The sequence below is a fragment of the Thrips palmi genome, unplaced genomic scaffold, assembly GCF_012932325.1.
Source record: "Thrips palmi isolate BJ-2018 unplaced genomic scaffold, TpBJ-2018v1 HiC_scaffold_2, whole genome shotgun sequence".
In the NCBI taxonomy this organism is placed as follows: Eukaryota; Metazoa; Arthropoda; class Insecta; order Thysanoptera; family Thripidae; genus Thrips; species Thrips palmi.
The window spans coordinates 2019668-2043127 of NW_023144629.1; the positions used below are offsets into that span (position 1 = coordinate 2019668).

The following is a 23460-nucleotide window of genomic DNA, read 5'->3' on the forward strand; positions in this document are numbered from 1 at the left end:
CGCCCGAACTCCGCACACCTTCCATCCATTCCAGTCATTCCGATCGGCGCCAGGACTCCACCATTCCGAAGCGGCCCTACACTGTAGCCTTTCACAGTGTGGGCACCACGGCACTGTGCGCTGCATGGCTGCGTGCGGGGCTGCCTACCCGCAAGGGGCTGCAGGACTGCAAGGGTCCTGTGCCTCACCATTGTGTCCCGGCGGCTGGCGTGTCTCCTGATTGCTAGTTACGGTGCAGGCTGAGGACGGGGAAGGCGCCCCGGGCTGCTGAATGTAATTACCAGCGCACTCGGGCAGGCGAGAGGGGCCTTGTCCCCTGTCCCCCTCACAGCCCTGGAGCGCGGCACCCCGCTACCCAGCCACTACCTGTCCCTCCACCCCCAGGAAACCCCTTGTTCGCGCGGCCCCTGGCCCGTACCCAGGTGCCCCGGGCTGCGAGCTCCAGCCCAGCGATTCCGAACAATACTCTCGTCACTCTGCCTCACTCGCGGCCCTACGGGACGCCCCGCGAGAGCGACAGAGACAGATGGCCGGGCTGACTCTTCGGAACGAGCCTGCACTCTCATTATGCCCGCGCCCGAGACAGTACTCGTACTCGGCGACCCGGGCCGGGCAGGCCGGGCAGGTCAGGCAGGTCAGCCAGGCAGGTACCCGTACCTCTTTCCAGTTGGCTGGAGCTGGAGCCGAAGCCGCACCCGAGGCTCCGAGTGGAGCCGAGCGCGTCCGGGCAGAGCCGAAGTTACGCCCGTATCGCGGCACGGTGGAGGGGGAGGGGGAAGGGCGACGGGGGGCGGGGCGGCGCGGTCGTCCCGTTCCGGGAGGGGCGTGGAGGGGCGCGGGGACGCGGGGGCCGCGCGGCCAGAGAGCGGCAGCGAGTGGCTCGCCATCGTCAGTGCCGCGCCGTGCTGCCGAACCGCGCGGAGGCCATCTTGGCCTGCTTCGAGGCGCGGAGGCGTCAGGGACTCTGCGAACATGGACCGCGCGGCGCTGCTGCAGTGCTGCGTGCTGGCCGTCGTGGCGTGCTGCGCGACCGGCCTCGCCGACAACAAGTTCTCCCTGCTGATGCCCAACGTCAGACCCACCGTGGTGAGTGTGCAGGCCGTGCGGGCCGCGCGGGCCCGGCGGAAGGCCTCCATACGGCGCGCACGCCCGTGGGCCGCGTCGCCGCGTCACGCCCCCGACGCCCCGCGGACCGCGCACCGAGCACCGCGCACCGCCACTCCGCCACCTGCCGGTGACACCTCCGCGTCAGAGCGAGTCAGAGCGAGGCAGGGCGTCGAGGACCCCGTCAGCGTCACGCCGCCACGCCGCCACTCTGCACGCGCAGGACGCAGGACGCTTATCGCCCCCGCACCGCCAATCAGCACTCTGCGTTTTCCCCTCCCCTCGCCAAAACAATAACATGGAGTCCATTCACGAAGCCGCACTCCGGTCGACGCCAACCCGACCTGGCTGCGGCCCTTGCGGTGGTCCCGGTTATCATTGACGCGTTTAGAACGGCGGTGATAATTTGTTTGGAGCGGCCTAGTACCTTGCGTAGCGGACCTGCCTGCAGACTGATTCTTCTTCTTCGTTCGCTCTGTCTCTCTCACACTCTTACGGGACGCCCCAAGGGTGCGATAGAGACAGAGCGGCGAAGCGACCCCGCTCGGAATGGCTCGTCGGGTTTTTCCCGGCGCTGCCGATTGCACGGCGGGGACGGTGTGGACTGCAGATTGTGCCGGCGCTCTGGCGGGAGGCTGCGGGTGTCTTGAGTCCAGCAGCCGTCCAGTCGAGCGATTCCGCTGACGCTGTCTCTCTCGCACTCCCGCAGTGTGCCGTAGGGGTGGGAGAGAGACAGAGCGAAGAGTGGACAATGCGGCGTCGCGTCGTCGCGAGCTGCGGCTATGACGTCGCGACTCTGTACTGCACCATGCCACTGAGGATTCATGAGTCTTGATCAACACAATTTTTTGGACGAGGTATTTTTCATCTCCCAAATTTAGGTGAGGATTATTTTATCGGCGATGAAAGATGCACCTGCTAAGGTAGTTTTATCACCCCGATCATCCGAAATTTTAGTCTTGCGACTCTTTTATTGCCAGTGCACTGTTCCTTGATTCTATTCTAAATTTGATGGAAAGTCGGAGAGCTCCGCGGGCGTCTTGTCCGGGTTTCCGGCGGCGCCTTCTTTCTTCGTGTTTTCTTTCCCTTTCCACGCTCCCGTTCCCTCGCGCCGCCGCCGCCGCGCTGTCACTTTACACAGCTGTAGTACTCCTCCCTCGACTCCTCCGCGGCGCCGTTCGCTGTCTTGCTGCGGGCTGATCCCGAGCAGTAGTTTCTTCGGTCTGTTTCCCCCGCACTATCGGAGGGGCGCACAGTGGGCCAGAAGGCCGGTGGAGGCGGCCAAAACTCTAGACGCGTTTTGAGCTACAGAGTCGCTAAACAGGACTCGAACCGAACGTGTGACCCCACCAATGGATTGCTCGTTCGGAGAGCTATCCATTGGTGGGGTCACACGCTCGGTTCGAGTCCTGTTTAGCGACTCTGTAGCTCAAAACGCGTCTAGAGTTTTGGCCGCCTCCAACGGTCTTCCGGCCCACTGTGGGGCGGTTAGGTCGGTGAGGGCGCGAGCGAGACACAGCGACGAACTGGGCGGGCTGCGAACGATTTCGGCAGTTTCGACAGTGCCGTATCGGTGCAACAGGACACGAAGGAACACGACACGCTGGCCGGCCTGTTTTGGGGCCGACACGGCAACACGGCCCGCGTCGTTTTCGTTGTTCTGTCTCTCTCGCACTCACGGGGCGTCTCCTGTAGGTGCGAGAGAGACGAAAACGACGCTGGGAATCAGTCTATACCGCCCGCGCGCCTGCACGCGTGTTATCGGTTTAGCACCTGCCAGCCTGCCAGCGTGCCGGCCTCGACGGCGTGGCGGGCGGACCGCACCTGTTCAGAGGCGTGGCCGTCAAAGCGACGCGCCATTCGCTGTCAAAGGCCCGGGATCGGATGGGATCGGATCAGAGCGGCCGCCGACATCCGCAGGATCGGCAGGGCGCGCGACGACGCCGCCTCCGCCGTCGCTTCCTCCGCTCCTTCCGCAGTGGCTTTGCGTTCGACCTGATGCGGGTGCGGAACTTCCCCCACCCCTCCGCCCCTTCCGACCGCCCCCGCACTCCGGGCAGCGCCGGGCAGGCTGGGCAGGAAAGGGCGGGATGGGAAAGACACCTGGCCTCGCGCGCCTCGCGCCATATGTCGCCATGTCGCCCCGCCCCCGTCGAACCGCGCCCCGGGGACGCGCCGAGGATCAGACAGACGGCCGCGGCACAGTGGGCCAGAAGACCGGTGGGGGCGGCCAAAACTCTAGACGCGTTTTGAGCTCCAGAGTCGCTAAGCAGGACTCGAACCGAACGTGTGACCCCATCAATGGATTCCTCGTTCGGAGAGCAATCCATTGGTGGGGTCACACGCTCGGTTCGAGTCCCATTTAGCGACTCTGGAGCTCAAAACGCGTCTGGAGTTTTGGCCGCCTCCACCGGTTCTCTGGCCCACTGTGCGCGGGTGTCTCCGCGAAGGAGGGCGCCTCGGCCCGCTGGAGGGGAGGACCGCGACGAGCGGCAGAGACACACGGGCGCCCCGTCGGTTCCAAAAATAGGACGAAATGATAGGTTGTCGCCGTGCAGCCGCAAGAGTTCGATCAGTGCTATCAAAATTCGATACTGCCTGGTGGTCTGGCGGCTGGCGGTGGTTCTACGACGACGTCCCCGACGTGCACGACGTGAGGGCGTCGACGGCGCCGCGGCGCACAGCGAGGCCGAGGCGAGGCACCGACCGCGCGACCTTTCGAAAGGGCCCCTGTTGGTCTGCTGTTGGGGCGCGGGGCGGCGGCCGTGGTGTCAAATTCGCTCTCCGCGAGACCAGCCCCACCCCGCCAACAACCGCAACCCTCGACAGACTCGCGAAAATGAGGATGGGGCCGCTCGCAAAGGGGCGAGTGTGTGTGCGGGCTTGTGCGCGAGTGTGGTGGTCGGCCGGGTCAGCGCAGCAGACTTATGCCCCAATGGGCCAAACCTCCGCCCGCCACCGTATCACCGTATGCATGCGGTTGGCGGAGTTTCCCGCCAAACAGGAGAAAAAGTAAGTCAGACTGGGTGCTGGCTTGCTGGCCGGCTGGCCAGGTCGTAGCCAGTCAGGCTGGTGACGTCATCCCGCCGCCGGCTGCCCTGGTCTGGCGGTACAGTATTGATTTTCCAGCACCAGACGGCCCAGGGCGCAGGGCTTAGGACCGCGGGCGGTGCTGCGAGGACTAAAGGACTGCCCTGCCGGCTCTGCCCTTCAAACAGGCTGTTGCTCCTACTCCGCGATCATGCAACTCTAGTGGAAATTGAAGTGGGCTGGAGCCGAAATGCACTCCTTGGCATTCCTTTCCCTCCCTGCCACCCAAGGGCCCTGGAGCTACCTCCACTCTGCTTCGCCCATTCGCTTCAGCTTGGCGCTGGGTTTTTCTGCCAGCAGATGGCATTCTCTGCCACCCAAGGGCCCTGGAGACCTCCCTTCGGCTTGTCCATTCGCTTCAGCTTGACGCTGGACTTTTCTGCCAGCAGGTGGCATTTTCTCCTCACCGGTTGTAACGGGACGCCGCGCTCACAGTGTGGAGTCATCGGCGAAAGAGTCTGCGGTCTTGGAACACGACGCAGGCGCCGCTGTTCTAGAATTTCCAACGGCGAGCGGCAACCCTTGCCTGCTTTTGCCTCGCGCGCTGCCTGTGACGTCACCATGACGTCGCACCACCCCCGCCCACGCCACCCCCACCCCCACCCCTACCCCCACCGCGAGGGGCGGGGCCGGTGGAGCCCGAGGACCAAGGGAGAGAGGAAGGCCCCTTTGCCCCTGCCCCCTGACCGAGGCCCCAGAGTAAACACGACGAACCTGCGAGCTTCACACTTGAGCCCAAACCCAACCCGAAAGTATACACGGCAAAAGTACCGCCTTGGAATACAAGGGAATGCCTCGTTTTGAGCGAATTTTCAGAATTTTCCAATTTGGCATTTCTTTACAGGAACGGATTTCCTCTCGACAGGACAAACGAAAAATGTTCTCTTATTTGTAGGTAAGGTTGGGAAATGAAAAAGTTATGGAACTTCTAAAGCACCTAGCCCTGTTGGACAGAAGTTCAATTTTTTTTCCTATTTCCCACCCAAAGTTGAGACATATGCTGACATTTTTCGTTCGCCTTGTCTAGGCAAATGCATTTCTGTCAAGCAAAGTCAATTTGAACAACTTTCAAAATTCACTGAAACCGCCCTGAGAATCATGGAGAATAGAGGGCTGTGATTGAGGCTGCGAATAGAGGGCTCCATGCTGTGAATCAAAAATCGAGGCATGCCCCCTTGCATTCGAAGGCACTTTCCTTTCCACGGGCAGGCAGAGGTTGCCGCTCGAAAGAGGAAAGGGGCCAATCCTTTCGATCCTCCCGAACTCGAACTGATTCGCGGATCGCTGTTTTATTTATCGCTGTTTGGGGGCGGGTCGCGCCACCGGTCGTGCCACCGGCAGAGGCGGCCAATCGTCAGCGCTGCTCCCGAGTGGTTCCGGATCCAATAAAGCGGAACTCTCGGAGCGAGCGGGGCGCTGGCCGGAGCCTCTTGAAACTTCCCCGGGTCCCCCGTCGTCCCGATTTGATTTCGTGTTTGTGTGTTCCAGCCGGAGTTGTACCTGTGCACGCCCGTCAAGGTGGACCCCCTGAGGCCGTACTATATCGGTGAGTCGCGTCGACACTTTCCGTTTCACTGCTTCGAATCAACCGGACCCCTTCTGAAACGGCGGTTGTCGTTGTTGATGTTTTGCAGTTGGCTTCGAGCCGAACGCCACCATGGCCACGGCGCATCACATTCTGCTGTACGGCTGCTCGGAGCCGGGCAGTGCCAAACCAGTCTGGTGAGTGTGGGTCCACGGACAGGCGCCGCTCTGTCTCTCTCTCTCGGTCCGCTGCGCGTGTGAGGAGGAAAGAGAGACAGAGCGACGAAACGCTGTGCGGAAGCACACTGCTGCGGACCCTCAGGGGCAGGGTAGGCCGGCCCGTCGCGCACCCGTGTGCGGCGCGCGCAGGGTGCCTACCCTGGACTTGGCAGGCGCTCTGCGCTCTGCGCTCTGCCGACAGTGGAGTGATTTGTGTCTTCTTGTCTCGGCAGGAACTGCGGGGAAATGGCTTCGGCGGACGACGGCTCGGGGATGGAGGCGTCCAGCCCCTGCAGAGCGGGCAGCGGGTCCGAGGTGCGCACAGTGGGCCAGAAGACCGGTGGAGGCGGCCAAAACTCTAGACGCGTGCAGAGCTCCAGAGTCGCTAAACAGGACTCAAACCAAACGTGTGACCCCACCAATGGATTCCTCGTTCGGAGAGCAATCCATTGGTGGGGTCACACGTTCGGTTCGAGTCCCATTCAGCGACACTGGAGCTCAAAACGCGCCTAGAGTTTTGGCCGCCTCCACCGGTCTTCTGGCCCACTGCGGTGCTTCGGCGCCAAGCGCGTCTCTGAAACCACCAACGCTGCGCAACCCATCGGGCCGGTGTTGACTAAAGTGGTGTGCGTTGCAGATTGTGTACGCGTGGGCCCGGGACGCCCCGATGCTGAAGCTCCCCCCGGAAGTCGGCTTCAAGGTGGGCGGCGACTCCGACATCAAGTACCTCGTGCTGCAGGTGCACTACGCCCACATAGACCGCTTTAAGGGTGAGTCCGCGCTCTCAGCGTGAGCCGCGGTTCGAATACTGCGCGTTCAATATTTTCGGCGGGTCTGACGCGCCTTTTCCTTGCAGACGGTTCGACGGACGACTCGGGCATCATCCTGCACTACACGCAGAGGCCGTGAGTACCCTCAGTGCTTCGACGGCCCAATCGGCAAGCAACGGGCTCCACGGTCTCACTTTGCTTGTGCTGCTGCAGGCTGCCGCGTCTGGCCGGAGTGGTGCTGCTGGGCACCGGCGGTCGCATCGCCCCGCACTCCGTGGAGCACATGGAGACGTCGTGCGAGGTGAAGGAGCACAAGGTGATCCACCCGTTCGCCTACCGCACCCACACGCACTCCCTGGGCAAGGTGGTGTCGGGCTACCGGGTGCGCCGCGACGAGCAGGGCCAGGACCACTGGACCGAGCTGGGCCGCCGGGACCCCCTCACCCCCCAGATGTTCTACCCTGTCACCAACAACGTGACCGTCCGGCACGGCGACCGCCTGGTGGGTGCAGCAGTGGCGTCAACTGGGCGCGTGCTCTAGAGCTGAGGTGGCGATGGCGTGTCTAACCGAGGTTGTTTGCTCTCCTTTCCCCAGGCGGCTCGATGCACCATGGACAACCCTCGCGACGACTACACCATGATCGGGTAAGTGGGGTCGCGACAGCCGCGATCAAATCCCCAATGGCCGACAACCTCAGCCTGCCTACTGAGCAACTTCTCAAGCCGCGACTGCCCACTCTGCTGACTGGGTTGCCTATCTCTCAGGTGTTCGAGGCGAGGCCTGATCGACTTCTCTTTCTCTCTCTTTCCAGGGCGACAAACAAGGACGAGATGTGCAACTTTTACCTCATGTACTGGGTGGAGGGCACGGTGCCGCTGGACGTCAAGTACTGCTTCACCAGCGGCCCTCCCAGCTACCACTGGGAGTCGGCGCACATGAACCACATCCCCGACGAGGAGGCCTCCTCGCTGTAGTCCCCCGTTCTCCCCGAACGCCAAAAGGCGGAAAATTAGGCCGAGGCTGGAATGTTTTTGTCCTTCCCTTCCCTTTTCTCAGTTCGTTTTGTTTTGTGGGGAAAAGGAACACGTCTGATGGGACGGTAAAGAATGTTGTATGTGAAGGTGGTTTTTGTTGTTTCTTTTGTTGTTTTTTTATTGAGTGTGATGGTTCTCTGAATTTTTTGTTATTCTTGTGGGCACCTCAGGTAGTGCTTCATTATTGTTTTTAAAACTAAATTTTATTAAATTATTTGGGATAGAAAATGGTACACTTGAAATAATATCAGTTTGCCCTGAGCAATGTGCTGCATCTTGCACAAACCAAAAGACGTTGTAAGATTGGAGCTAGCAGTTATTTTGAAAGATTCAAATGTCGACTAGAGAATTGCCTTAACTTTAATTTATCATTTCATGTGCCATTCAATATATATTTAATCCAAGACAAAATTTATTATGTTAGTAGGGGTATTATGAGGGCAGAGGAATGAAAAGTGGCTAAACAGTCACCAAGAACACGTACATGGTACATGTTTTCACTTCCTTCAGAAAAATATTACCAACAAACCCATAGTTTCCTCTCAAAATTCTGGACTGATTGCATTTGATCCTTCTTATGTTCTAATGAAATGAAATTTGTAAGATAAAAATAATATGCAAGCTCCAGCAAGTTCTTCACATTTTTCTGCCCAAGAGTGGCATTTAAGTTACCTCATTTTATTGCTTTTTCTACGCTGCATACAGATGCATATCAGCGGCTTTCCTTAATTTCTGTGATCTTTGTTATTGGTAAGACTGGGTAGTCATGATGTGATTTTAGGAGATACGTACTTTACTGATTGGACATCAGCTGGTCAAATTGTTATTTATTATGCAGTAAGTTTTCCTGCTCTCCAAAGCTCTGGAGAGATACTTTTTAAGTTGCATGAACTTATAGGAACATCTGTGCCTGAGCTATTTATTCCCTGTGAATCCTTTTAAAAGGCCCTTGGAATCCCTTCCAGTTCACCAGCAAACTCGTCCTATGAATGGTCAATTACACAAAAGTCTGTAGCTCATATTTCATGCTGATTCATGCTATCGATCTTTCAAATACATTCCCTATTTTTGTGATGTGAAAAAATGTATTTGTTCCTGTCTTTGCATAATAACTCTTCGTTTAAAAAAAAAATATTGCTTGGACAATACTTTATCAAACAAGAGTTAGCCAAAAGTGCAACTTCAAAGAGGAGATAAAATAATTTAAAAAACATATTATGATTCAATTTATTTAATAAAAAGAAGAAGAAAACACGCTTTACAAGTTATTTTACAAACTGTTCTCACGTTCTCAGTTGAGGTTGACATGGGCTTAGTTGCCACTTCCAACATTCCTCTCACAAGTTAGTCACATGGGTATCACAGTGAATCTGGGGAAACTACTTTTTCTGGGCTATGATTCTCCAAACAGACAAAAACTAAAGGGTTCATACTTTGAACAGTTTCAGATTCTTACTCTCAAATTCATGGAAAACATGAGTTATTAGCAGTCAGAGAAGCAAACATCCCCCAGATTCCTTTCCAGTCACTGCAAGACAACAGCATGACAGCCCACACAGACCAAAGAATTAAATAGATGAAAACTCATGTAGCAGAAGCCACCTTGTTGGGCTGGTTGTCCTTGGAGAGTGACTGCGTGACTGCCTCTACTGCAGCCACGCCTCCTCATGCTAGGCCATCTTGCTTACAACAGCTCGATGAAGGGCTCCTAACTGCTTGGTCCATTTGTCAAGCGCCTGGTAACGAGCTCCACAAGTTGATTCTTGATCCAGCTCCAGAACTTGGTTGACCTGGTCGATGCGGCCTTGTATAGTACTGCAGGTAAACAAGTGGACAAAATGATAAGTACAGGGCGAAGAGAAAATTTAATGGTGCTGTTGCAGTAGAGTGGCCAAACACGAACTCACCTGTCCAAGATGCAGGACACCAAAAGGCTTTCAACATCAATTACGTCAATATTTAACTCCTTACTTATGAAAGGAATATGGATTCGGGTATAAGGTTTAATGAGTTTCATTAGCACCTGAGTGCGGATGTTCCTAAGTAAATCTGGAAAGCAAAAATTGAATGACTTATCTCACAGCACCTGAAGAAATAAACATCAAAGTGCATATAGTTAGCAAAGCTACCTTCAATGTGCTCTCTGATAAAAGGATCATCCATTATATTTGTTCTATGTTCTTTCAAGATGGACTCAAACTCATTTATATCATTATTTTGATAAGATGAAACCAAGTTGGTCATGGCAAGAATTTCAGGATCATTCTTGTAAGGTTTGGCCTCCTGGGAATCAAATGGATTGATGCCTGACTTCATTAGCCTGTAAGAAGGGAAAACAAATGTAACATAACTTCAAACAACCACATAAACCTTTTAAACGAGGAGAAAAAACTTACATATTGGCAAGAACTAAATATTTGAGACATGTGGTTCTTCTAGGGCTGCCAGATTCATCATAATTCTTGAATGCCTCAAAGAAATCAGTATGAGCATTCTCAAACTCGCCTTCACGCAAATGCATTTTGCCACCACACTCTGTAAAACATGACACAAAGTGAGCATTTCGATGTGAATTCATAGGATTCGTAGGTTTATGGATTACAACAATTTCAAAGAATACCTCTTATGACACCCATAATAAGTGGGTGAGGGATTGCACTTTTGATATGAAGGGACTGCTCGTAAAGAGTTTTCAATTTTTTGTTGTTTTTCTGGGCAGTATACATTTGAATTTCTAGAGCATAAATTTCTAACAGCTGTGTACCCTTTTTCAGATCATCTTCCCCATCATCAGTCTGAAAAGAGCAAAAGAAAATACAACTTTGAGGTAAGGAAACAGGGCACAAAGAAAATAAGCGAGTATGCATATTACCTGACATGACTGATGAAGTTGTTTCAAAATTTTGGCCAAACGGTTGAAATCACCTCGGTCATAATACAGTTTTCCAAGCTTGGTGTTGGTTTTGAACCACAAACGGTCGTTCTTGGCATCTTTTAAGGCATCAAGAGTTGTCTCATAAAAATCTTGAAGCAATTCCATCTGTTTATAAAGCAAAACTGTAGCATTATTTGATAAACCATATGATTATGTTGATGAATTTTAAGAGTGCTTACATTCTTTGAAGTAGATATGTAGTCTAGAATAGAGTTAATAGACTTTTCACTATGATTCCGTGTGACAGCTGTTTTGATATACGTCAACAGTTGTTTGTACCGTACCATCATTTCCTGAAAATTGCTCTACGAAGAAAAAGACAAAAATGTTAATCAAATCATAATCATGAAATAATAAGTACACTTGATAATAAGAAAAGCATTGCAATCTTACAAGTTTAAAATTGATTTTAATCATTTGTTTCAAGGCTTTGAAGCCCCATTCCCCTTTCTCTCCCATTTCCAGCTCGAGAACTTTTTGAAATGATACGAGAGCTCCTTTAGGGTCTTCTTCTTTCAATGCCTTAGAATTATAGTATTGGTTTTCCAAGTCAACATCTGGTTCCGAATTGCTGTCCTCTGAGTATTCCTGCAATGATTCAAGACACAAGCCGTTAAACAAAATCAAACATCACACTCCAAAAAGAGGCACCTCTCGACATCAATCAAAACCTGCAGGGTTTACAACAGGTTAACATCGTAATGATTCATACAGTAATGAGTATATAAAAATTCATTTAAAGAGAAGGATGTTAAAAGAAAAATTCGCAAAAACCCTGAATAAATTAGAAGCAGAAATTTAATAGAGGTAACCCCCCATCGCAAGACAGAGTTGACAATAACAGCAATTTTCGTAAGATACGAAATCTAATTATGAGCAGCTTGATAGACTTCTTAAACCACGGAACTCACGCTCTGTTTCAGAAATAAACGAGACCTAAAACTACAAGATGCCAAACCTAACAAGTGACAGGTTAGATTGGTGGGGCTGTAGATCATCCGCTCGCTCTTACCAGACCATAGTCCTCCTCTTCATCACACATGAAATCATCGTCAACGTCCGACATTTTGGCACCAAAATTGGCAAGCTCTAGTCTCTCAAGGTTTTCTTCAACGGCTGCAAATGGACCGGTTGAAAAAGTTGAGATGAACACAACACATCGGCTACAACAACAACCTCGCCGCAACTGCAACCGCAACCCTTTGACGGACGAGGAGGGGGAGGGGAGAGGTGGGAGGGTGAGGGTACGGCATGGTTGCCGCCACCGAAAAACAAAATTGAACGAACCGCAGCGGATGGTCTTGGAAACGCGGCCTGATAAAGTTAACTCCTTCGTTGCATGAGGAAATTAATCCAAGTGCTGACACCTTATGCTATTCTTTTCCCCTGAGAAAATAAATGCAAAGCGGCTGCGAGTTGGTCGGCCTGTGAATAAGGCATCTCATCCTGCCATCCTGCGAATAAAAGTGCCTTCTGCTGGTTGTGGTTAGGTTTACTGTGGTTGGAAAGAAATGGTTGTTTATCTAACGCTGAAGTTGGCATTCCACTAATGACACTGACTTTGTGCAAGTAAAATACGAGGGAAAGAGCGAAAAGCACAAAATGGCATTGCTTGGGAGATATCTTAATCATTTAAACCATTTGAAAACCAACTCTCCTGCCCTCTTTCACCATTCATGTAGAAGTTATGCAGCCAAAAAGTCGTTCAGAGAAAAGTATCAAGCCCTGTTTTATCCACAGCGTCCTGAAGCGCCCTATGACTTTGTGTGTCAAATTGGGGATCCTGTATTGAGGCAAAAGTGTGATCTGGTCGATGAACAGTTAATTGGTCTACCCAAATTTCAATCCGTAAGTACTTTGCTAATGTATCTGTCGTTCTGAGGAATACTCATTGTAACAAGCCAATTTATTCTTCCACTATGTTGTAGTTCATCGAATTAATGTGGAAAGTTCACAAGCTGTATGGTTGTGTAGGACTTTCAGCACCACAACTGGGGCTGCCTTTACAAGTGGTTGTCATCGGATGCACAGAAGAAGAATGTAAAGCCGCTAAATCTGTATTTGTCCAGCCAATAGCCAAGAAGGTCCTCATCAACCCAGTAATGAAGGTCTTAAACTACAAAAGTAAAGTGACTGGGCCTGAAGCTTGTGCAAGCATGTGCTGCTATAGTGCCCTAGTATCAAGGTTCTCTGAAGTCAGAGTAGAAGGTAAGCATAGTATGTAATTTGTCTCACTTAATTTTGCTTTACATGCCACCTTTTGATAACTTTATCTTTCCAGCTTTAAATGAAAAAGGGACTAAAATTGCTTTTGATGCAAATGGATTTGAAGCCCGAATAATCCAGCATGAAATTGATCACCTAAGTGGGACAATGTATGTAGATAAAATGGAACCCAGGACTCTAGAATGCTCAGTTTGGCAAAATGTCAATGTGCGAAAAGGAAATTGTCAAATTAGATTCAAACCAATCAAAGATTCTCTGTTACATAAAATGAAACTGATTTGATCATTCTAGGGTTACATTACAATAAATTTTAAGCTTGGAACCATTATTTGTTTTTTCTTGTGAATGCTGACAAATTATTTTATTGATAGCTTTCAGGCAAGTTTAAATTGTATAATTATTTACCTACTCCTGGTATCAGATGTGATGGGAGCTACATGACAAACAGTGACAGTTTCAGATAAATAAATATAATAAACCAAATTTCTTATTAACAAAGCATTCACTTTAAGAATTGAATTTGTTATACTAGAGCATCAATTCAAAAGATCTTGAACAGTTCAGAATGGCGCCTGTGATGTATAAAACTCTTTTTAAAAAATACAGGGTTGTCTTCTTGGCGTCTTTTAGTGCAAAGGAGTAATACACACCCTCCACTGCCCTCCACCTGGCAACAAGTTGATTTCATGGCATAGTAAACTGAGGAATTAGGCCAATGTTATACACAAAGTACTTAACCTAAAGTACACTGAGAAGGCTATATAAATTACTAAACTGTTTGGTGGTTCCTTTAAACCTACTGTTAGGCATATGCCCAACCATGAGGTGTTGTTTTGGAAACAAGGAGTGGAATTGATTACTAGCAACAGGTGTAAATTGTACATGAGTCTTGTCTAGCACTTTCTTTCTTAGACCGTCTTTGGGCACGGGGTTTGCACCAGCAAATTTGAACTGAATGTCTTTTCTTCTAACAATAGGTGCCACACACAATTCTTCAAATACTTCAGAGGTTTGTTGCCTGTGTCTTTGCTTTTGAGTGCAATGGCTCATGTACCTAAAATCAAGGTAATGAGACCTCAGTTTAGATTCCATACGAGATCTTGGAACCCTGTCTGGATGACTCCTCAACTTAGATTGTCCTAAAATTGTAGTAGAGCGACGTCTTGCACAAACTGCATCTCCACAATATTGGTAAAGAAGTCCATCAAGTGCAATCATGGCTTGTAATTCTTGTATGGTTGATGCTTTAATTTTAAAACGGGGTGAATCCACTTCACAATACAGCAACTCAACAATATCCTGTAATGTAAGAAAAATTACTTAGATATCTCATTTTCATGCCCAATTCTTTTTAAATCAAGATCTTGCTTTTACTCACCAGCAGTGTACCACGAATTTCTTCTACTTGAACATTGTAGTTTCCGGAAAGCAATGAGTATCGCTTATCAAACAGAGGTAAGAAACTTTTGAGCAATGGAAAGAGCCATCCTATGGCAGCTTTCCCCAAGTTTTGGAATATCACAAGTGCTCCGTAGTGACTTTGAAGTTTTTCCTTAGAATCTCCAAGGATTAGAGCCACTCTGGACAAAAGCTCTGAAACATGCTGTTCTTCTATGCCCCACACCAGCAAAACCTGCAAAGACACATATTTTTTTAACATTGCAAGTCAGAGTTACATTGAATTTTAAAATATGTAAAATGTAAGAAATTATTATATGTACCCTTGCCAACAAGCTGGCTGCTTTTCTTCTTAACAGAAAATCATTTTGGCCTTGCAAAACATTCTGATCAGCTATGATAGCTAACAAAGCATTCACAAGCCGGTTTACCTAAAAGAGCAAAAGAAATACGATAAATTAATAATAAAATCTGACAATGAAAAATAAACAATTGCGATCATTAATGATAAACGCTTACAGCAATTGAATAAGAGGGGTTGACATTCACATTAGAGAGCAACACATCAACAGTTTCTAACAATCTTGAAAGAAGCCCAAAGTGACGTGGTATGTGACACACTGAGAGGGCCACAAAATTCAGCAGAGGAACAGATACTGTGTTCACTTTCTTGCTAGTCCTCAAATTTAGGAGAGCTTGCTGCAAAGGAAAAAAGGGGGAAACAAACATGCTTATTAAATGTGCAAAAGGTTAATGAACTTTATAACAATTCAGATAATAAAAGGGTCTACCTTGTAAAGGCAGTGATGTCCTTCAATGATGAACTTTGCTACTATATTGAAGAAGGAAATTTGAGCTTGAGATAGTTTGAGCTCTTCCTCAGAATCTCGTTTTAGCTTATCTCTGATGGCATGGGGTTGGGCAAACTTTACTCCACCATTAAACTTCGATCGGCTATCTACACCTGCTTTAACAAAAAGGCTATTTGAAACATTTGATACTTTCCTCCCTAAATTAGGAGACTCAATGTTTTGATCAGCTGATGATTTCATTGAGCTGTGTGAGGTTTGATTAGGAGAATTTTGTGTGGATGTCTCCACATTGGTCTTACTATTATTTGTTCCTAATTTTGGATGTTGAAATGCTAAAGCTTTTCCATCAGACTTTGAACTATGGCCATTCACAGGTTGTGTTGGAGCAATTTTTAAAAGAGGGTAAGAAGCTGGATAGAAAATTTAAATTCATTAGTAATAAAATAATATACCAGATAATTAGTCATTTTTTCAAAAAACAAAAAAACAAAATCCACTTACTTGCAATGTAGGAAGGCTTTTTCACCTTAGGGGCTGTTGGATTAGTAGCTACAGATATAAGATCCACTTCATTGTCCTCAGGGATAAAAATTTCACCTTCTGGCAGGCGTAAAAATTTAAATGGCTCATTATGAGAATGGCCAAAAATATGATTTACATCGCTTACACGAAAAGCAGTATTTACATCAGAGGTAAGCAATTTTCTGCGCTTTGATTGGCGCATAACTGTGCATGAAGCCTGGAAAGAAAAGTTGTATTCTTAAGACAACTGTATTTATTGCATATCGTATTCAGCAACAGAAAAACAGTTGCTGTAAAAATCCTCTAATGAGTCTGAATGACAACAAAGAATACAGATACGAGATTTTGAAAAGAAAGCTGAGAGACAAGGCATTGAAATGTCGAGCCAAAAGTGACTGCCAAGCAGTGCGCAGGGAGACCTACGTTGATGATTTCCTGGAGCTTGTAGGAGACATCCTCAGCGAGGCTGGTGGCGACGTCCTCCCCGATGTTGCAAATGCCGATGGACTCGGCGATGACAGAGATCGCCTCCGCCGACACACCGACATGATCCTTATCCTTGTCCTTGTTTTGGTTTTGGTTCTGAGGCCCGCTGCTCTCGTCAGCGTCTCTCTGAGACGCGGCCGTCGCCTTTTTGATAGTGGCATCGCTGCTGCTCCCCGCTGACGCCGCATCCTTCTTTATCTTCCTCTTGGCCGGCTGGGCAGTCGGACGCTCCATTTCACCGAATCACAACAAAGTCGCTATCTCTATCTCCGTGTTGACATTTTCAGGTTAGGGAACACAGTGATGCCATTCAAAATGTTTCCACCTCGCGGGGCTGTACACACATGGCCTTGCGGATGCATCAAGGCTCTGATGATACACTGTGAGTGTTACGTAACATGTTTATCGAACGCGGCAAGCGTGACAACTCGCTAATTACGAAGAAAATAAATATCAGGAGCCACTTGAAATTTGTCCTGCATGCACGCCCGCTCGCTCCGCTCGTAGTGCGAATAACGACTAGCGGATTAAATGCAGTCAAACAGTTCAGCTCTCAAGGCAGCATTTATAGAAGATTTAGGCAGTCTAGGGCCGTTCCCCAGAAAGATTCACAATAAATCCTGTGACATATTCCTCGTATTCTTCCCAACACCCTGAACAGAGATAAATTAGTGGCATAAACGTTTGAATGATTGCCATGGTTTGAAACTCGCGCGTCAGAGCTGCTCAGAGCTGGCATGTGTAACATCTGTCGCAGCACAACAAACGAACAGGTGCCCGAAATAAAAGTTCTTTTACGAAGAAATGAAGACTGATTTGGATTCATTCGCGAAAAATGTAGCTTAGAACCTTTTTTAGCTCTCTGGATAGCTAAAATTGTTGTTAGACCGACTTGCTGAATTGTCCGCAAGTTGGCCACTTGGAAAATCAGCCGTACAAATTTCTCATACCATATTTCCTCACCCTTCCTCTGCCCCTCCCATCCACACAGCAGAAGACGCGTCCGAAGGCGTTGTCGGTCTTTGTCTGTCTCCCAGTCTCTGCCCGCATGGCAAGAGAGAGGTCTGGGTAATTCTACCTTTCGAACGCGATTCCTGGGGTGCAGCAGCACTTGCTCACAAGAGCAGAGCAAGAGTCCACACATCTGGGACTGGGGGCTCCGGGGACTGTTTTCCTTCTGCGAATTTGCGACGTTTTATCGGGCCCAAGAACACCGCAGAAGAATGATCGAGTTTGGAAAATGCGGGCGACATACGAGGCGAGCCTGAGTGGCCGGTCTGTCATGCCACGGACCCCGAGGGCCTGATTGAAGAGAGAATGGGCGGGTGTCTGAGTGGCGGTCGGAGCTCGAATGCTGCGAGTGGCACTGCAGCCGGAAATGTCACAAGGCCAAATTCAGGTGAGCAAGCCCGCTTTGAGCCATCTTTTCCGAGTCCGGCTCTGTGTGCCCCGGTGCCCACGATAGTGCTTCCGATTCCAGTGTGTCTGTTGTTATCGCCTGATTCTCCTGCAGGTTGTTTTCATTTTAAGTAGGGCTCTGTGCCCAATCACCCTGTCTCTTCCCTCTACCTTACCGGACCATCTCGATGCCCTTCAAAGTCATGACTAAGTCGCAATTCCTGCACAAGAACGCGTTCTATCATATCCAGCAACTTGCCCACTGGATTTCTAATCTTTTTGTTCCAATGATTGCTTGCCGTCACTCAGACATTGCTTTGTTTAGGTATTGATTCAGATCCCTTAACCTCTAAATATTTCTGGTTTTTTTTGTCTCTTATTGTTTCCCTTGTTTTTTGTATCACTGCTTCTCCACTTTCGACCACGTGTCCCATATTTTGATCACTGCCCTGTACATGTGTTTGAATTTTTTTAATGAATGGTGTCTGCGTGACGTTTTCAGGAAGGAAAAACCATCCGCTCTGTCATGATACCATACGCTGGAAGTCGGATGTCCCACTCACTGAAGGACAGCTGCGAAGTAAGCGTGATGAATTCTGGGATACAGCCCCAGCATTTGACGGACGTAAAGAAATTTGGGATGCTTTACGGGCCGCCTCACTAGCCACTGAAGCTCAAGATTTTGTCTTGGCCCAAGCAATTCTTGACGGTGCCAATATATCTGTTCCGAATGGTTGGTTTCAGTTTGAAAAATCTCTTTTTCAAATCTTTTTACGATTTCATTGTAACGTATTGTGTGTGTGTGTTTAGGATTCCTGACTGAGTGCTATGATGAACTGGGCACCATGTACAAAGTCCCAGTTTATTGCCTCTCAAATCCAATCAACATGGTGAAAGAAGATGGACGGGAGTCGCCTGCTGAATTTTCAGGTTGGTCATCAGTCAAAATAACATTAATGTTTTGTATGTGGTTTACATCTTGAAGCGCCCTACTCATTGTTTTTTTTTAAATTTTAATCTTTGAAGAACCTGCCGACGGTGGAACTGAAGTAGTACTGAAAATTCGGTTGTCATCGAATGGAGAGGATGTCAAGCTGCCTGTTCTTTCTACTGACACGGTGGCCACTGCAAAGAAAAAGTTGCAGGTATGTTAATCTTTACAACGAATAAGTTGATTTTTTAATGTTTTAATTATCATGAATTTAATGCTGACCATATTTGTTCGCTCAGTGCCAAGAGGGGTTGGAACCCTCTAGACAAAGATGGTTCTTTGGTGGGAAGCTGCTCAGCGACAAACTGCGAATAGAAGAAGCCAAAATTTTACCGGGGTATGTGGTCCAGGTTATTGTAAATCCAGAACCTTTGTCTCGTGTGGAAAGCTGAAAGGTAGTTCCTTATATGTAAATATGGTTTTGTACATCGAAACATCACATTACTGGTTGTTGACATGTCTTTCTGTTGATCGATTCAGAATTATTGAAAACAATCCACACTTAGGTTTTTATTGTTAAATTAAATGGATTTTTAATTCTATTTGCATAAAAACTTCCCAAATATTTCCTGTTAACTGTTTATCAAAGTAAGGAAGTGTTTTGTATGATATGTTGTTACCATACGGAAACATGTGTTGTCCTACATAGTATGATTTGTTATTCCTTCATATTTTTTCTATCAGTCTGAATTGTATATGCTGTAAGTCTTATTGGCCAGTGCCATAGTATTAGCTCTTTCTTGTGGCCTTTGCTGTAGTGTCAGGCAGTCTATCACTACAGACATCGCAATGTGTTAAGAACCATCTTCCACTCTGGTTTTTGGTTCTGTAGATTGTTGTATTTCATCATCTGCCTACAAATTTTGGTAAAGTCCAGTCTGGTGTGGTATTTCAATCCTTGCATTCTTTTTATGTTTTTTAAATTTAATTTTTTTATTGTTTGTTTAATCAATTTTAGTCATCTAAATTATGAATATTCCCAGCCAAACTATCACTGTGTTCTGTGCTCTCCGATAAATATTTTTCTACCTTTGCACTTGTACTATCAGAGAAAGTTATTTAATGTTTCTTAATTGTTCTTTTTGTTGTTAACCACTTTGGAGATTACCAACTTAAATTCACCTTGTCAGGAAGCTCAACTCTTGAGTAATGTTAACTAGCAGGAGACTTTTTCTTGTTTGTTTGGTTTTACTTGTAACTAGGAGTGTACTGAGTTTCAAGTAAACTATTTAATTTTTTGAAGTATTTTTTTCTTTTCTTCTCTATTTTCAATGGTGCTCAGAGCAGATGTCTAAGTGGGATTCAGTATATCTTGAATCACAAATGATTTCTTACTTAACTAGCTTCTAATTTACGTCATGAAGAAATTTATTGGTGCTCAAAATAATCTTAAATAGGTTTACCATTGCTGAGTTACATCATCTTTGTGGGAACCATTGCCGCACATTCATTGCATCATCTTCCAAAGTATTTTTGTCCAGTCACAATTTGATGTACTTTACGAAGTATAGCTTAGGGAAGTAGCTTCTCATATCATTGTTAAAATAAGACCTTCTTTGTTTTTGTATAGAGTACAGAGCGAACTGAAGTTGTGTGTTTATTGCAATCAATTTTGGTTCAATGGGCTGCATGATGACCGCTCCCATTCAATTCAACTTAATTTGATCAAAGCTGTGTAATCTCTTCTTCTTTCTAGCTAGTGTCTTGTATTTTTTAAGCATAAAAGTGCATTTCCTCTTTAATACTAGTAGTAGTTTTCTGTATGCTTGGAGCTTATTATAAATGGTGTGGTTTTGTAAAGTATGACTGTTGATTCTTGTATTGGATGTTGTCATGTTATTCCAGAAGCATACATTATTTAATGTCCAAAGTTGCTTTACTTTATAATTTGTGTACTTAAGAAGTTTATTATTATACTTTTGCTTAAGTGGATTTTCAGAAAAGGAGAATGATATGTGATGAACTGCTGAAGTCCTTCAAATTTTACTTCTATCTCAGACGCTTAAGAATTGTATGTTGTTTCCTTGTATGATCGGCCTGAGAGTTTACTTAAGATACATTACATCACATCTCATGCTAAGCTGTTATAAAGTAACAGAATTAGAACTGATGCTACTATTTCTTCATCCAATTTTAAAAATAAACTAACAAAGAACGAGAATGTCAAGTAATGATTTACTTGAATTTGATCTCTGTTTAGCTGGACTGAAAAGTTATCTAATCAAGCCATGTGATCTTCTAATGGTTCTTGAGGGTTAAAGACCTATCTTCTTTTTTTTTAACAAAACAATTCCTTGTAGAACTAGAATAATTAGTCCTTATGGACCAATACTTCATTCTTTAATATGTCAAAATTTCTCAGACTCATGACACTGGTATCACTAATCAATTGTGACAGAGCGGTATTTTTTAACTGTGTGATTGTATTGTGCAGACTGATAAATGAATATCATGACACAAAATTGCTGCTTTAATGATTCCATAAAATCTTGACCTTTTGCACTACTTACAGATATTATTAGTCCTTAGGATTACATTTCTTGACAGTAGCACACAATAAATGCTATAATACCATTGAGATCAAACAACTGCTTCAAGAAAAATAACAAACATGTCACTTGGGCAAATACTTCAACAGCTTCAATTCGTGTGTAAGCCAAATGGCAAAGGACAGCAAAACTAATGACCCTGACTGATGAGTTGCTGCCACTGGAACAGGGACATAGGTCAGCAGTGTTGTAATGCCAAGTCCAACCTGTAATTAATAAACATGAGTGAGGTGAACCGCATTCAGATGACATTCAAAAGCACGGTGGATATCATAGTAAATTACCTGAATCCATGCCATTGTAGCCAGTGCAGTTACTGCTTTTAGTGCTCTAGGTGGTAGAGTCGCCCTTCTAGACAGTAGATAAAGAGTTGAGATGGTAGCAACTGTGGTTTCTCCCTGTTGGATTCACACCATGTTTTAATTTTAAAATACCATAACTCTTAAGAAAAATAAGCAGTACATTTTAATTCAGAACACACACCAGTCTCCTATGATCGAATTGAACTGTTGTGGGATTTTCAAAGAAGTTTCTGAGAGATGGAGAGAGGGCCAGCAGATCACAGGGAATCCAGCGATCTGCCATTTTGGGATAACTATTGTAAACCAATCCAGCATCCAGGCCGGCAACAAAAGCTCCTAGAGATAAGAAATTTGGGATTACTGCTTCAAAAACTTGCCCTGAAACATATTTATTTTTAAATTGCACAGAGACCAAACCTGATAATGCTGTGAAAAAGACTAGAGCCTTGGATGTTAGAGCCAAACGTCTTACTAGACGAGCTCGCTTAATGGCAGAGGCATCACCAATTGCAGCACTGGGGAAGGGTTTGGCAGGAAGGAGCTTGTCTAAGGCTGACCACAAAAGAAGAGTGTAGAGACCAAACGCCAGTCCCAAATGGGATGCAAGTCGATACTGTGACACTCTTGGTACATCATTAGGGTCGTCAAAATTATTTTGCAGACCAGATTTAACCATGTACCATCCCATCAGACCCTAAAGAAACACCATAAGATTAAAAGTAAGCTCTACCTCTGAAGGAAAGAATCAAGCGAAGAGGTGGTGGCCTACCTGGCAGCCAATTAAAGTACCAAATGCAAGAACTCTTTTTTTCATTGCCGGGTTGAGATATCCTTTGGCCCAAAATGCTATTGCTGGAAGAGCAAAGGCTGTGCCAATAAGTCTGCCCCACTGTCTATGGGCAAACTCCATCCACCAAATGCGTTTAAACTCAGAGACTGTCATCTCATGATTTTTACTGCAAAACAAGGTAACCCTTTCTTATTCTTAGATAAACTTAAGCATGGAGGAAATATCAATACCAGGACATACAATTTAAACTCAGGATATTGTTGGTACTTCTCAAATTCAGTAACCCACTCCTCATGAGTCCATGGCATTTTTTCTCCTAATAAGCGCCATGTGACCATCGACAAACCAGATTCTGTTAATCTTGTGACACCACCTGTGAAGAAAGACACAAAATCATGGCTTATGTGCACAGAGTGACATGTGCTTTCTAAGTTCTTTCACTTACCTAATATAACAGCAACAAAAACCATCCCACTGCATCCCAGCAGCCAGAGACCCACCGCTTTGTCAGCATTGGGCGGAAGAGGTTTACAGACTTGAGCTGTGGAACTCGCAGTGGAACTATTTAGGCGGATTACATTAGTAAACTGTAAGTGCAGACAGGGAATACAATGAATATGAACATTACAATGGTCCATGTTTAAAAGTCTCAAAGGCTTAAAGCAATACCTGCTTTACACGAGTCAATAAACGAGTATCCGAAAAGTCCTTTACATTGTGTCTGAGCAACGAAAATCCCGAAGCTGGGAACCTAATAGCGGTCTTCTGAAACATGAAATTTAAAAATACGCGATTTAAACATTGTTTGAACTTTTACGCTGTAGAAATCAAAACAAACAAGATTCCAGCAGAGATGGCAAACTCACACTCTGTAGAGATGGACTACGGGCCACTTGGCACGCTCGCCTAGCAAAAACGCTCAACATCTTAATAAATCTGTGAAATTTAACGGGTCAAATGTTATTTACATAGAGGGCGAAAATGTTACATCATACATCCTCTGTAATTAGTGAGAGGTTAGAATCGGTTCCTCTCTTCATAAGTTTTTCTGACCTTTTTGACGATGACCAACTGATCCTTGAGCGTTATACGTGCTCCCTTCGACTTGCGGTCGCCTTATTCCCTTCGAGGTACAATTCTTGAGTATCGTGTCGCTAAATTTGTGCGTCAAATTAGTGTGTTGCAGACAGACGACTTTCTTGCTTCTGCTTCTCTCAAAACACACCACCCGCACCAACGATTTCTCATCCTCAACGTTGCAGCGAACTTTCTCGTGAGCGCGGGAGGCAAGAGGGAAGTCCTTCCATCC

General features: G+C 46.9%; 6 protein-coding genes across 8 annotated transcripts; 3 read left to right on the top strand and 3 right to left on the bottom strand.

Annotated features, from left to right (window-relative positions):
• Nucleotides 1-882: 882 nt before the first annotated feature.
• On the top strand, nucleotides 883-8957 carry LOC117647562 (peptidylglycine alpha-hydroxylating monooxygenase). The gene is made up of 9 exons (XM_034389367.1): nucleotides 883-1086; nucleotides 5683-5740; nucleotides 5829-5916; nucleotides 6171-6252; nucleotides 6575-6707; nucleotides 6794-6842; nucleotides 6921-7209; nucleotides 7303-7352; nucleotides 7520-8957. The coding sequence occupies exons 1-9, from the start codon at nucleotides 973-975 to the stop codon at nucleotides 7680-7682; spliced, it is 1026 nt and encodes a 341-aa protein (XP_034245258.1). The 5' UTR covers nucleotides 883-972; the 3' UTR covers nucleotides 7683-8957.
• LOC117647560 (COP9 signalosome complex subunit 2) lies at nucleotides 8956-11898 on the bottom strand. Its single transcript, XM_034389365.1, has 9 exons — nucleotides 11690-11898; nucleotides 11071-11265; nucleotides 10857-10982; nucleotides 10615-10782; nucleotides 10363-10537; nucleotides 10139-10277; nucleotides 9872-10062; nucleotides 9650-9791; nucleotides 8956-9557 (listed from the first exon to the last, which is right to left on the bottom strand). The coding sequence occupies exons 1-9, from the start codon at nucleotides 11741-11743 to the stop codon at nucleotides 9413-9415; spliced, it is 1335 nt and encodes a 444-aa protein (XP_034245256.1). The 5' UTR covers nucleotides 11744-11898; the 3' UTR covers nucleotides 8956-9412.
• Nucleotides 11899-12001: 103 nt separating this feature from the next.
• Nucleotides 12002-13231, top strand: LOC117647563 (peptide deformylase, mitochondrial-like). The gene is made up of 3 exons (XM_034389368.1): nucleotides 12002-12525; nucleotides 12606-12885; nucleotides 12959-13231. Exons 1-3 carry the CDS (start codon nucleotides 12280-12282, stop codon nucleotides 13183-13185), a joined length of 753 nt encoding a protein of 250 aa, XP_034245259.1. The 5' UTR covers nucleotides 12002-12279; the 3' UTR covers nucleotides 13186-13231.
• A 126-nt stretch (nucleotides 13232-13357) lies between these two features.
• On the bottom strand, nucleotides 13358-16647 carry LOC117647559 (transcription initiation factor TFIID subunit 6-like). 3 transcript variants are annotated; one of them, XM_034389364.1, is made up of 8 exons: nucleotides 16059-16646; nucleotides 15615-15852; nucleotides 15413-15523; nucleotides 15093-15265; nucleotides 14821-15000; nucleotides 14625-14732; nucleotides 14282-14536; nucleotides 13358-14202 (listed from the first exon to the last, which is right to left on the bottom strand). In XM_034389364.1, the coding sequence occupies exons 1-8, from the start codon at nucleotides 16353-16355 to the stop codon at nucleotides 13642-13644; spliced, it is 1923 nt and encodes a 640-aa protein (XP_034245255.1). In that variant the 5' UTR covers nucleotides 16356-16646; the 3' UTR covers nucleotides 13358-13641. The 3 variants fall into 3 exon arrangements, with proteins under 3 accessions (XP_034245255.1, XP_034245254.1, XP_034245252.1); XM_034389363.1 differs by having other exon boundaries at nucleotides 15093-15268; XM_034389361.1 differs by having other exon boundaries at nucleotides 15093-15523; nucleotides 16059-16647.
• Nucleotides 16648-17130: 483 nt separating this feature from the next.
• LOC117647564 (ubiquitin domain-containing protein 1) lies at nucleotides 17131-20671 on the top strand. The gene is made up of 5 exons (XM_034389369.1): nucleotides 17131-17520; nucleotides 18022-18252; nucleotides 18330-18449; nucleotides 18546-18664; nucleotides 18750-20671. The coding sequence occupies exons 1-5, from the start codon at nucleotides 17439-17441 to the stop codon at nucleotides 18900-18902; spliced, it is 705 nt and encodes a 234-aa protein (XP_034245260.1). The 5' UTR covers nucleotides 17131-17438; the 3' UTR covers nucleotides 18903-20671.
• A 288-nt stretch (nucleotides 20672-20959) lies between these two features.
• LOC117647561 (cytochrome c oxidase assembly protein COX15 homolog) lies at nucleotides 20960-23400 on the bottom strand. Its single transcript, XM_034389366.1, has 10 exons — nucleotides 23205-23400; nucleotides 23018-23087; nucleotides 22821-22916; nucleotides 22597-22738; nucleotides 22392-22524; nucleotides 22131-22317; nucleotides 21779-22055; nucleotides 21543-21697; nucleotides 21344-21457; nucleotides 20960-21265 (listed from the first exon to the last, which is right to left on the bottom strand). Exons 2-10 carry the CDS (start codon nucleotides 23075-23077, stop codon nucleotides 21125-21127), a joined length of 1305 nt encoding a protein of 434 aa, XP_034245257.1. The 5' UTR covers nucleotides 23078-23087; nucleotides 23205-23400; the 3' UTR covers nucleotides 20960-21124.
• Between the last annotated feature and the right edge of the window lie 60 nt (nucleotides 23401-23460).

Bases quoted from the DNA above. Each gene is read 5' to 3' on its own strand.
- LOC117647562 (XM_034389367.1), top strand. From the start codon at position 973: ATGGACCGCGCGGCGCTGCTGCAGTGCTGCGTGCTGGCCGTCGTGGCG. The intron at 6,253-6,574 runs GTGCGCACAGTG...TGTGCGTTGCAG, and splicing joins GAGCGGGCAGCGGGTCCGAG to ATTGTGTACGCGTGGGCCCG. The intron at 7,353-7,519 runs GTAAGTGGGGTC...CTCTCTTTCCAG, and splicing joins GACGACTACACCATGATCGG to GGCGACAAACAAGGACGAGA.
- LOC117647560 (XM_034389365.1), bottom strand. From the start codon at position 11,743: ATGTCGGACGTTGACGATGATTTCATGTGTGATGAAGAGGAGGACTAT. The intron at 11,266-11,689 runs GTAAGAGCGAGC...GAATCATTGCAG, and splicing joins AAGAGGAGGACTATGGTCTG to GAATACTCAGAGGACAGCAA. The intron at 10,983-11,070 runs GTAAGATTGCAA...TTTTCTTCGTAG, and splicing joins TTAAAATCAATTTTAAACTT to AGCAATTTTCAGGAAATGAT.
- LOC117647563 (XM_034389368.1), top strand. From the start codon at position 12,280: ATGGCATTGCTTGGGAGATATCTTAATCATTTAAACCATTTGAAAACC. The intron at 12,526-12,605 runs GTAAGTACTTTG...ACTATGTTGTAG, and splicing joins GTCTACCCAAATTTCAATCC to TTCATCGAATTAATGTGGAA. The intron at 12,886-12,958 runs GTAAGCATAGTA...TTATCTTTCCAG, and splicing joins CTCTGAAGTCAGAGTAGAAG to CTTTAAATGAAAAAGGGACT.
- LOC117647559 (XM_034389361.1), bottom strand. From the start codon at position 16,355: ATGGAGCGTCCGACTGCCCAGCCGGCCAAGAGGAAGATAAAGAAGGAT. The intron at 14,537-14,624 runs GTACATATAATA...GTGTCTTTGCAG, and splicing joins CAGCCAGCTTGTTGGCAAGG to GTTTTGCTGGTGTGGGGCAT. The intron at 14,203-14,281 runs GTGAGTAAAAGC...CTTACATTACAG, and splicing joins AAATTCGTGGTACACTGCTG to GATATTGTTGAGTTGCTGTA.
- LOC117647564 (XM_034389369.1), top strand. From the start codon at position 17,439: ATGGGCGGGTGTCTGAGTGGCGGTCGGAGCTCGAATGCTGCGAGTGGC. The intron at 18,253-18,329 runs GTTGGTTTCAGT...GTGTGTGTTTAG, and splicing joins CAATATATCTGTTCCGAATG to GATTCCTGACTGAGTGCTAT. The intron at 18,450-18,545 runs GTTGGTCATCAG...TAATCTTTGAAG, and splicing joins GTCGCCTGCTGAATTTTCAG to AACCTGCCGACGGTGGAACT.
- LOC117647561 (XM_034389366.1), bottom strand. From the start codon at position 23,077: ATGTTGAGCGTTTTTGCTAGGCGAGCGTGCCAAGTGGCCCGTAGTCCA. The intron at 22,318-22,391 runs GTATGTCCTGGT...CTTGTTTTGCAG, and splicing joins CAATATCCTGAGTTTAAATT to TAAAAATCATGAGATGACAG. The intron at 22,056-22,130 runs GTAGGCCACCAC...GTGTTTCTTTAG, and splicing joins GTACTTTAATTGGCTGCCAG to GGTCTGATGGGATGGTACAT.